This window comes from Brachyistius frenatus, unplaced genomic scaffold, assembly GCF_029030835.1.
Source record: "Brachyistius frenatus isolate BFR_SWC_R1_liver_20210118 unplaced genomic scaffold, ASM2903083v1 Contig_340, whole genome shotgun sequence".
Taxonomy (NCBI): Eukaryota; Metazoa; Chordata; class Actinopteri; family Embiotocidae; genus Brachyistius; species Brachyistius frenatus.
Window position 1 is genome coordinate 150,001 of NW_027210939.1, and position 12,259 is coordinate 162,259.

Sequence of the window (12,259 nt, forward strand, 5' to 3'; positions counted from 1 at the left end):
CGTGTTGATATCAGGGTGCTTCATAGTTTTATGGAGGGTTTATGTGCTGTGGCTGCGTTGGAGGGAAGGCAGTTCATTTTCTCATTTTCCAGTTTCATGTGTATTACATTAATATATACTGTAGAGAAAAGGTTTCATGATACAAACCATATTAAAAAAAAAAGTTTTTCCTGTAATTTGACTTACAACATAACAGGAAAGTTGAATAAAAACCTGGTCTCTAATGCTTTTTCACTCCAACAACATCAATTAGAACAAAGCAATACAAAATATGAAATAAATCTATTGGCAATTGGTATTTTTTTCTGCATAGATAATGATCAAGTTCAGACTGTTTTGCAACTGGACAACTAATATTTCCCAATCCAACACTCTCATGTAATTATTTTGAGAGTTTCTGTATACAGTGTATAATATAGCTGGTGACCTAATACTGCAGGCCCTCAATTCTACATTCGAATATTAAATTGTTGTTTATTATAAGCAATGCCTCTTTTCATGTATTTTACATTTTATATATTAAGAAAACATATAAAATGTGCTCAGTATATGATCCCATTTCCTTAAGTTCTTTTGCATCTTCGTAAAGCTGCAAAGCTTCGTTCATACCTCCGTAAGTAACATGTTTGAGTGTTGAGTTGACGGGCTTGATACCTACAATATTTAACAGAAAAGCTGCATTATAAAGGGGGAGGATTTCATGAAAGATGTGTTGCATTATGGGAAGTCTTTCCCAAGTCAAATACTTTAGGCTTCTGCAGTTCTAAACTGCTTGAATAATACTTTGACTGATCATTAAAAAAATCACATTCATGTACTTCATGAAGTGACATTTAAAGCCACCATTTATATTAGTTACCTGTTGCCTGGTCTTAAAATCAATGTTTTAACAGGCCCTGTCATGGTCCTACCTGCTCTTGACCTGTACAGAAATGTCAGTCAGCACTAAGAGGAGTTATTTTAAAGTCTTCCTCTCCCGCCAGTGATCGTGTTACCCCAGTCCCAAAAACATATACTTCTGATCGTGGCATGACTGACGGGAGCTGGTGCTGATCCACTGATCTATGAAGGAATAAGTGTCTTTTTAAATTTTTTTTTTTTTTTATCTCCATTCGTAAAACACAGAACTGATTTCGCAGCTCCAAAGCTTAACTATACTGTGTTGAATCTATTCCTATTGTGTTTTTATACACATTGAAGGTCTGTTTAATGAAACTGCCAACTTCAGCCTGATTTCCTGGAGCTCCAAACCCACTAATCTTGCTCTGATGATAGTGCAGTTTCCAGGCTCCAACTCTTTGTACCCATATTTAAAAAACGCCACAGGTCATTTGATAACCCAGAGCTCAACTACCTAAAAATAGCTCAAGATTCTTTTGCGGTTTTGTTTAACTTCACTCTTGAAAGAGGGCACGGGTTGTTTTTTGTTCAGGGCAATGGCCCCGGCTTCATTCACCTCTAAATACAGAGAAATTCTTAAACTTCTGTCTCATCATGGTTCCTGTGTCATTTGTGAACCAAAGTAAGGCCAAAGGATCCAATGAAAATATACACTTTCTACATACATCTTCACTCTTTCCTATCATTTTAAGTTATTTATGAAAACACGGACATATTTCAGTGTTAAAATCATGAGGCATTCAAACATCATTTCACAGAACAATTGACGTATTGTGTATAAATACTTGTTTTATATGGTTTAAATACAATATGCTGCTACAGTTATGAGCAGGTGATGTAACTTGTCTTGAACTTGGACTGAGTGGAAACTCAGATGGCAGATACATGAGGAACCCGACCTGAGGCAGAGCAAATGTTCTTTCTGTGTCATACTTCATTTCAGATTATGATGACATCTCCTTCAGCAAGGAACTTCTCCATTTCAGTTCCAGCTGTTATAGACATTTCCTCAGCAGTTGGTTTTTACTGCAGAAATATCTGACAAACACTCTGCAGCATTTGCACTGGCAAAAGTTTGGGGTGGGAACAGCTGCTATTTCTTGTGCAGTCAGGGACTAATTCTCACGTCACCATGAAAGGTAAACCCTGCCACCTGCTGGTGTAAATAGACAACAGCTTTTTGGGGTGTGTGGATTGGATAAACAAATTGCAACATATCATATTGATTTACATTTAGATGTTTTGCAGAGGCAGTAGAAAAAGGTTTTAGGTTGCAATAAAACCAATATACATGTTCATGTATTTTTCCTTATTTCCAGTAAACCATCAGATATTATTTAATCCTCGCTGGGTGCTCAAATTCACTTCCCCGCTCCTCTTTATTGGCTCCCCTCTCACATCCAGAATATGTGCAAGGAATCAAGCACTTGCTCCAACCAGACTTTTCTTTTTGTCAGTTTAACGCATGGTCAGCCTTCAGTTTACATTTATGTCTGCTGCCTTTTAATTCTCTTTTCCCTGAGCTTTATCAGGGTTTAAATGATGTGGGAATACGTTTTTCCTGGGAGGGAGCCCATCGTGGCCAGCAGTGATTCCCTGCAGAGTTCAGGTTTGAGCTGGTGCAGTTTGAATAGCAGCTTCAGATCGAAGGTACTCCATGTTGTTTTCCATTTCTCCAGTGATGCTGATAATATGCCAAGTATAACTGTTGTTCCCCTAAGATTCGATAAAATAATAAGTCTTAGTCAGTATTCTTCCTCTAACAAATAATATTACTATCCACACCACAATATACTTATCTTTTTGTTTCAGATGGACTCCAGATATAATCTGTTTGCATGTCCCAGAGTTGCAGGATTTATGGCTGTCAACACAATATATTTGATCTTATTTCTTTTACGAAGCCTTGAATTGTGAATCAAGTAACTGTAACTGCAACTGAAAATACCCAAACGTTGGAGATGTTGATCGCCTTGCAAAATTACTTTGAACATAGAATACTATTTCACAAATAAAAATGAACAAAGGTAATCTGAAGCAGAGAATAAAACTACAATACTATGTAAATTGGTGCAGTGTATTTCCAGGCTCGACTAATAACATACATGTATTTGGTGGACTTGCCTGTAACTGCACAAAAACAGAATGCTTCTGTGGTTTTATCTTCAGTCTTGAGGGGACCGAATGATCATCTTGTAGTTCAATATCCTGTAATCTGTTTGTGTTCTATTGTTTTAGCTGAGGGAGATGATCGAGAAAATTTAACCCTTTCCTCGACCTTCACAGAACATTAATGGACCTGCAAAATAGTGCAATTTCAAACACATGCACACAAACAAAGGTGCAACAGATGAACTGGGTTCGAACAAAGGCTTGTGAGTGGGCCCGTGTCGGGTCGTGTTCCTGTGTCCCGTCCTTCTGCTCCTCGAGGCCGATCCCGTCCACTTCAACGTTTCCTGTTTGTGCTCGAGCTCCAACCTGCGCAGCGCTGATGCGCACTGGTCAACAGAGAAGACGCTCGGTGGAGTTAAGATGGCGGCGTGTGGGTGAGGAGGCTGGGACCGAACTCGAGCTTTTCCGCCATTAAACGGCTCCTATGAGCCCTCCTGTACACAGTGATCGGAAGAACAACCGTTTCCACATCTTCCACACGTCCCGTGTGTGATTTTGGACTGAGCCCATGACATCGATCCACTTCGTGGTCCACCCGCTGCCCGGGACCGAGGACCAGCTCAATGACAGGTACGTGAGGCCGAGAGGAGGCTCGGTGAGCGGCGGCGTGTTTCAGGTCGGACTGGTGGACGCTGTTGACATTGTCATGTGTATGCATGCTGGTCTGAGTTGTTTGAATGCCCCCGGGCTGGACCAGGACCGGGACCGGGACCAGGACCGGGACCGGGACCAGGACCGGGACCAGGCCCGGGACCGGGACCGGGACCAGGACCAGGCCCGGGGCATTTTGAGCGATCCTCGTTAGCTCGCTGCTACCTAAACACTCGGCTAGCAGCTAGCAGCTAGCAGGCTGCTTCCTCGGATTGGCTCACAGTCAAAGTTGAGGCGGACAATGCGGGTTGGGGGATGGGGGGAGAGAGGGGAATGATGCTCGTAAAACACTACTTTGTTGAAAATGTCCACGTCGTCGCGTATAAATTACATATCCGCTCTTCCGCCTCGCGTCGCGGTTTGTTTTGTGGGCGTCTCGTTGATTATCACGATCAATGAAGGAGCTAACGTCGGCTAACTGAAAGCTACCTGCTAACGCTAGCGAGCCCGTCTCTGGCACCACGCTCCTCACAAAGACAAACATCTGTAGTCCAGGCCTTTCGTGTCAGGAGACCTTTCCCTCAAACTTTAACATTAACATTTGCGTAATAAGATCATCGGCAACAATTAGCGCCTTTGTCTGTTTTTAACATGGCGCACTGATATCTGAAATATGCAACGAAGCAGAGTTAGCAGCAGGGCAAACATTAATCTTGTTATGACTTCACCAGGGGGCGAGCCGAGGCTTACAGCACGTCTGATCTGTGCTGCATCCTCTAACATGTATGATCTGTGCTGCATCCTCTAACATGTGTGATCTGTGCTGCATCCTCTAACATGTATGATCTGTGCTGCATCCTCTAACATGTATGATCTGTGCTGCATCCTCTAACATGTGTGATCTGTGCTGCATCCTTTAACATGTATGATCTGTGCTGCATCCTCTAACATGTGTGATCTGTGCTGCATCCTCTAACATGTATGATCTGTGCTGCATCCTCTAACATGTGTGATCTGTGCTGCATCCTCTAACATGTGTGATCTGTGCTACATCCTCTAACATGTCTGATCTGTGCTGCATCCTCTAACATGTCTGATCTGTGCTACATCCTCTAACATGTATGATCTGTGCTGCATCCTCTAACATGTGTGATCTGTGCTGCATCCTCTAACATGTATGATCTGTGCTGCATCCTCTAACATGTGTGATCTGTGCTGCATCCTCTAACATGTCTGATCTGTGCTACATCCTCTGCTCACATTAGTTATTTTCACACTTCCCCCAAACATTATCGGGCTGCAGCACGCGCACGGTTATTCCGGCTCCACACTGTGTTGTTGATGGTGTTGATGGTGTCACGGTGCTGCTGTGCATCACATTGACTTTAATGGGTTTTATTGGAAGAGTTGAAGAGATCATTAGTCAGTCATATTTGGGGGAAAAGAGAATAAAAAAAGGTCCAGGAAAATTGTGTGCGACCCGTATTTGGGCAGAACATGTGATTTATGATAACTCTATTTATACCATCCATCGAGATGGAACTGATTAATGAGGTGTTCTACTTAAAGACAAAGAGGTTGAGAAGCCAAAGTGTTTTTAGAATGACCTTGAGATTAAGAACTAGGCTCAGACAGCACACCGACCTGCAAGGAGTGTTCAAATACTCTGACTCTGGGGGACCAGCTTTGGTCTGAGTGACAGGAAAGCTCAGCTTACTCTGCTGGTCAGGACTCTTATTGAAAACACCACTCACACATCTTGGTGGTATGGACCTTTGGTGCCTTTTAAAGAGGTCATGGCTGTTCCATCCCCAGGCATGCATGCCATTTCACGCTACAGTCACCATGTGCTGCTGGGAGGCCCCCTCCTCTCTCTTCACTGTGAAGGAACTTGCAGTTGTCAAAGCAGATAAGTGCTTCTATCTGAAGTGAAAAAGGCTTGGTCCAAGCCTTGGCTCATTAAAAGTGCTTGCCTGGCATGAACATCCGGTCAGATTTCCTCAACCAAATGCCAGTGGTTTGTTTAACCTAACCGACGTCTGCTCAGACACATTAGTTTGGCACAGAGGAATGGCACACAGCATTCCCCTGCAGTGAGATGGATGTTTAATATGTTTTTACTGGGCTCTGGTGAAACTGTTTCAAATGGTTCAATGAGGCGCGTAGACTCGGTGTCTGTGCGACAGTAGTGCCATTCGTTTGATGGGTAGGTTCGTGAATGGCTGACCTGGATGCTTTGTGACTCATTTTCTTTTACCCTCCTGCAGTGTTGTAGCTGATGCATTATCTTTTGGTGTGCTTCTGTGTTGAGGAGAATTCTACCTTTTCTGTTTTCATCTTGCACACAGTGGTCCAGCAGGACGCCACAGAGGCCCTGCCTGTAATTTAAGTGGGTTTTTTACATTTTAAGTTTAATCGAATGACTTTCTGAGGGGTTTGCCACACAGAGCTTAAACTCGAATTTAGATTGTTTTGTCTTGATGACATGTTTCATCAAGCAGTGGAATGACATGGAAAAATAAATAAATAACACACACTTTTACATTGAAGTTTTGCATAAGCTGGGTTCCTACATAGAAAATGATTTAGATATTCTCTTGTTTGTGGGCATTAAAAAGCAAGGTTAAGGAGTATTTCTATGTTTACACCTGGCATTAAATTGTTTGAAATAGTGTACCCATGAACCTTCACTGCATTTCGTTTGTTGTGGCTTGTGTTGACATCCTTTCATTTAAGACTGTTTTCGGTTGGTCATCACAGCTGCCATTGAGAAACATATTTGCTATGTATTTGAAAGGATTGAGACCTAAGTGGTTCCCTGGGGAGGATTTCAGAGTCGCTGTATGTTTCTTAACAAGATACTTGACAAATAAAAGGATACAGTACATCTCGTACCCAACTTGTGGTTATACATGATCTGCTGTAAATGGGTTTTCATTTCATGGGAACGACAGATTTTCATAAACACGGTTGTCAGCCTGTATTGGATGTGAGTGTGGAAGGTTATTTTACTTAGTTTTTCATTGTGTGCTCTGCAGATTTCCAATGAACTGCACCAGCAGGCAATTAAATGAGTCTGATCAGTTCACTGAGTGATAGAACAGACAAGTCAAATCATTAAGTTGACGGAGATCCTTGAAGTTGAGCAGTACTTTTTATTGGTTCTTTAGGGGGAAGGTTATTTTACACACAGACATTCAAGGATTTATGATAGAAAAGGAACAAATAATGAATCTTTGTATTAAACGGACAAATCCAATTTGACTGACAAAACTCTTTAATTACAGATTCAGGTTATTTTTGGAGTGGCAGATTTGAGCCTTGATTTGCATTATAATGTTGAGGTGGAGGAGATTGTTTGGGTTGCAGGGATTTCTGAAATATATCCTGCTCATTTTCTGCTTGAACATTGTTGGTTATTGCGGTAATACTTCCATTTTAGGTCTAAGGAAGTGATATTTTCATGTCATCACCAGTAGATGAGTCGATGGTTTGCAGGCAGATAAGGAGCGGTTGAGGGCTAACTTGCTTTGTCATTACTCATTTTAAAAGTGAATCTAGCCTGTCTTACTGTTAGAATTGAAGCAAATTATTATTTTCATTACTAAATAATCTGTCAATTATGTTCTCAATTAATTGATTAATTATTTGTTGTTATAATATCAAAAAATGGCAAAACATTTTTACCAGTATTTCCCAAAACCCAAGGAGCAGCCTTGTTTTATCCCAGCAGTCCACAAACAGAAAATATTCAGTTTATCATCATGGAGGACCAAAGGAACCAGAAAATAATCACATTTAAGAATATGGAATCAGAATTGTAGGGTTTGTTAACTTACATTATTTTTTTTTATTTTTATTTTTTTTTAAAAATAGGTGGTGATTAATTTTCTGTCGACCGACTAATCCAGAGTTTCCCAAACTTTTCAGACCCTGTACCACTATATATCTAATTTCCCAACCACCACGCCTCACTGCAGATATATATATATATATAAAAAGGAATTGGTATTATGAAATCCTCTAGTTGAACAATGTAATAGTCTTTGAAAGGCTAAATATCATCAACACAAGGCTTCTCTTTCAAAATTTAAGAGCACATTTATCAGAGCCCTGAAATCAATCACAATCTGCAGGGATGTAGAAACAGCTTGCAACTCTGTCAGTTTAGCATTCACTAATTATTGTAATGTGATTTGTGTCTGTATACCTGCTGTCTGTAACAAATTGAATTGAAATGACAATGTAGTGGACTTGGGCAAGTTGGAGGACAGTTGTTCGGCCTTCCAGCAAGGCTCTTGGCAGCCCAAGGTGAGGCCTTGCATACTGCCTGTTCTACCGCAGGTTGGGAGTCATTGAACTAATTGATTCATCAACTAATCATTGCAGTTCTACACAGCACATTTTTCTGGATTGTCAGATGAAAAAGGAACGTTTAACTGTTTGCTTTGCATCAGGGAGCAAGTCACTGGCTAACAGTGATTGTTCCTTCTGGGGAAGAAGAAAACTATCTGCGTTTGTGTGTCTAGTTGTAGATGATCAATCTGATCATGAAACCTACTTCCATGGAAAGGATGAAAATGAGACACTCTGTTAGAGTCATTGGTTCAAAAATGAACTTTGCAATGACACAATATTTAAAATGCGCTATGACTCTGGCTGGCATCTTCTCCTTAGCAACAGCCACTCAGGGGTGCCGTAATTTTTAATATCGGTTTTGATATATAAATCTTATAGGATGAGAATATTCCTCAGAATAATTTTTTTCTCACGGTGCTACACCAGCATCATCAGATGGGTCTCATTAATATTTCGAATGCTCCGACATCCAGAACTGTGCTCTGATGTTTCCTCTGTCGTCGACAACTTATGACATAAATGTTGTTTTTGTCATCATCAACATGCCCACAACCATGTTTCATTGCAAGCTGCACATTACCCAGAATTTAATCATTGTCATTAGTGTTGTCTAATGCAAATTAGATGAAGCTGTCATGTGGAACAGATGTTGTTTTCCCACTTTGCTTCAAATTTCACCATTGTTTTTAATAGATTTTGTTTGTGATAGTTACCAAATGTTCAGGATCATGCTTGATTAAATAAATTAAAAAGCTGTGCATAAGTTGAAGCCTTTTGAAATGCACCTATTGTCTGTGATAGGTTTTAAAAGCTGTGTAATCTCTAGTGAATTACAAATATTTCCTATAAAATCAGGGGTTCATGTGTTCCTTTATCTCTCAGCATTTTTGAGTCCCACACATTAACCTATGTTAATAAGGTGTTGAATTGGTCTTACTCCATGCATTCATATATTCTTTATTGTCTTGTCAGGCTCCGGGAAGTTTCAGAGAAACTCAACAAATTCAGCTATAACAGGTGAGTCTGCGTCCTCATTGTATTTGTGGTCTGCGTTGCTCAGTTGTTGTTTACAGGATCCTGTTTATTATTCTGTATATTATCTAACCAGTTGTTGTGCTGTCTCCCTCCTCTCCCACCCAAAATTTTTTTTAAAAAAATGCAGTCATCCACACCTGAGTCTGCTGGAGCAGGCCACCCTAAAGCAGTGTGTAGTCGGTCCAAACCATGCCGGATTTCTCCTTGAGGTAATGTTATACGACATTGCATCATTAGCATAAATCACACACTTGGGGATCTGGCTCATTTGTTGCTCACGAAAAACATGTAATAAGAGGATTATAATTTCGACTGGGTCATTGATATCAGATGACCTGTGACTTTGCTATGAAACACAGGGGTATTTGCCTCTGTTGTAATTTAGGGTAATTCAGTCTGAACCGAGCGAGAGAAGAGGCATGTAGTCATTAACCTGAGTTTGTGTGTTGAAGCTTTGAACATCAGCAAACAAACGGCTCCCGATGTGGGGAAGCGTGCTCAGGAGGAACGTGGAGTTAAATGTTGTGTAATAATGCATCAACAAGCATCACACATGGTGCAATGAAACTGTGTTGTATCTTTCAGTGTGTATATAGCACATCTGTGATCAATGAAGTGTTGTGCACGGTCGTAGTTGACACACAGACTGAGACTAAACTAAGATTCAAAGGTTGTTAAGTGTTTGAGGAAGCGTTTTTGTTGTCGTTTTGATTTGTTACTGATATAAGTTCCTAATTTAAGAAATTGCACTCAACACTGCAATACAATTTCTCCTTTAAGTGTGTGACACTAAAAATCCTGCATGGCTCTCTTTAAGGATGGACGTGTGTGCAGAATCAGCTTTGCTGTCCAGCCTGATCGCCTGGAGCTCAGCAAACCGGATGGCAGCGATGGGTGAGAGACTTCTTTATGATGGGATCTGTCCCAGAACACTTTTTAAAAAAAATTTTTTTTTAGCTTTGGCACTGAATTGGAAAACGGATTGCTTGTGGAGATGTCTCTGTTCGAGATGCTCTGAACATGCTCGGGCGTACTGATCTCGGTTACTGTGATATGAATTCCATTCAACGCATGTGCCCTTTTCGGCGAGTATAACACATTTAGACACGGTTTCACTTCTGGGATAATCCTCTGGCTCTTTGCTACGAAGGACTCCATCGACCACGAGTGAAACATGTATCTGAATACATCACGGATATATTCCCCAAAAGCCCCGTGGGTCGGCTGCCATTGGACTCGTGGATGCTTTTGATATTTTGCTTGATAAGACTATGATTTCTATTCAGGACGGTTATATGCCTTGTGGGGACATTTCTTTCTCCAATATAAAAATACAGCCTTTCTAATCTGGACACCAAACGACCAACAACAAGGCAGTCTTAAAATTGTTTGTGCAACTTTCAGAAAGCCAGTTGCCTTTATGGCTGTGCAAGAGTGTGCTATTTGCCATGATTCTTTTTTTTTTCTACAAAAAAAAAAAAAAATACCTTTTCACTAGCTGCTTTGTTTCATGTTGGCTACAAGCATGTATTTTTTGGTGAATGTCTCATTGATAGTTGTTGATGTCCTGCCAGCAGAACAGCATCCAACAGTGATTTCATATACTAGCTGCTAAATATGCATGTGAATCAGGCTGTAAAAGGCTGAAGAGCTGCCTGCTCCAACCCTTTCTGCAGAGCATATGTTCTGTTCTCTGCCACAGACTTGCAAAACAAGATGAGATGGTTTCAAATTGTAATAGGTTTTCAGTCAGCAGATTTGTGAGTTGCTGGGAAGCCAACAGAAAACGGGTATGGCAGGTTGTATTTGGAAAGATTGTCAGCTTACTGAACTGATATCCTGTGATTTTTGAACTGTAACATGGATTGTTTTAGCTGATGTTGACTGTTGGTTTGAAATTTCTATTTCTGTATATTGTATTTGTTTCCCTGTTCCAGTATGGTACTAACTCTAATTGTGTTATATTGTTGGAAGGTATTCAAATTCAGTGTCATCATAGTCTCTGTTACATGAAACATCGGCACAATTCTATTAATTTACTTTTTCTTTCTACGGCAAAACACAATTTATACTCATTTCCTACTGAGAACACCTCATTTAAGAATATTGCAGCAAGCTGCTTTTGGTTAAACTCAGAATACATCTCATTATCCAACATGTTGAAATAGGAGAAAGCAGTTTCAGCCCCAAAAAACCCCAAGAACTTTTAAAAAAAGGAAAGTCTTGAAGGAGGAATGAGTTGCAGCCAATTCTGATTCCCAAGGGTGTTGTCATGCTAGTCTCCAAAATACCCCCTCCTGTTTCACACTGAAATATAAAGAGTAAATAAATCCTGAACCAAGGGGTATAATTTAACAACCACCTGGGATACATTTAGTTTCTGTTAACCCAGGTACTTAAAAAAAAGAAGAAGTTATTTTAGTCCTTTTGGGACTTCTGTAGGTTTGTAACTGATCTTCCATTTTTTGTTTCCAGTTCAAAGTTGAGCAGTGGTTCAGGGACAGGAAGGAGCTCCAGGCCAGGCAGGACTAGTGATCCGCCCTGGTTCCTGTCTGGTTCTGACACACTGGGCAGACTGGCAGGCAACACCCTTGGGTAAGTTCTGGCAGGGCTGACGGAGACAAATAGTCCTGTGAATGCTCGGTGTATAGAGCATCACACTGACGCAGTGGGCTGGAGATTTATTCCCTGCAGGATTCAGTGCCACACATTCTGGTGAGAGGACCTTTTTAGGGTGTGTAAAATGTAATGGATAAATGTGTACATCATAAACACAGCCATGTTCATCAACTCTGCCGTTTCCGTACTGCATTTGATGTTGGTGAATTCTCATCAGACAACCAGTTCCCTCATCAAAATATAGTCTTTGTGGTTCTTGATATTTTAGTTGTGCTCAACCTGAAAGAGCTGCAGAATAACCCCCTAAACCTTCACTTTGACAATTCAAAGTAGAATTATAACTAAGTGATGGTTCACATTGTCTAAATGTATACTATACTGTATTTATATCCCCTTATAATATGTGGAAACTTTCTTTTTACACTTCCTGATTAAGTTACGAAAGGGGCCACCAGTTAATTACTGTCTTCCTGTAAATGTTGCAGAAGCTTGTCCATCTGGTCTGCCCTGTCTCTGCTGTCGCAAACACTGAATCCCTTCGTAGCCAGATGTGTGCGTTTTCTGAGTCTGCTCTGTTAGTCAG

At 40.7% G+C, this 12,259-nt stretch overlaps 1 protein-coding gene across 4 annotated transcripts in view; it reads left to right on the forward strand.

Annotated features, from left to right (window-relative positions):
• Positions 1-3,401: 3,401 nt before the first annotated feature.
• The window catches only part of ubr5 (ubiquitin protein ligase E3 component n-recognin 5), a 32,600-nt gene continuing 23,742 nt past the window's right edge, over positions 3,402-12,259 (forward strand). For all 4 annotated transcript variants that reach the window (XM_069723658.1, XM_069723659.1, XM_069723656.1 and 1 more), the window contains exons 1-5: positions 3,402-3,642; positions 8,995-9,039; positions 9,185-9,266; positions 9,875-9,951; positions 11,533-11,652. In XM_069723658.1, coding sequence (XP_069579759.1) covers positions 3,581-3,642; positions 8,995-9,039; positions 9,185-9,266; positions 9,875-9,951; positions 11,533-11,652 — 386 coding nt within the window. In that variant the 5' untranslated portion in view covers positions 3,402-3,580. The remainder of the gene's footprint in view (positions 3,643-8,994; positions 9,040-9,184; positions 9,267-9,874; positions 9,952-11,532; positions 11,653-12,259) is intronic.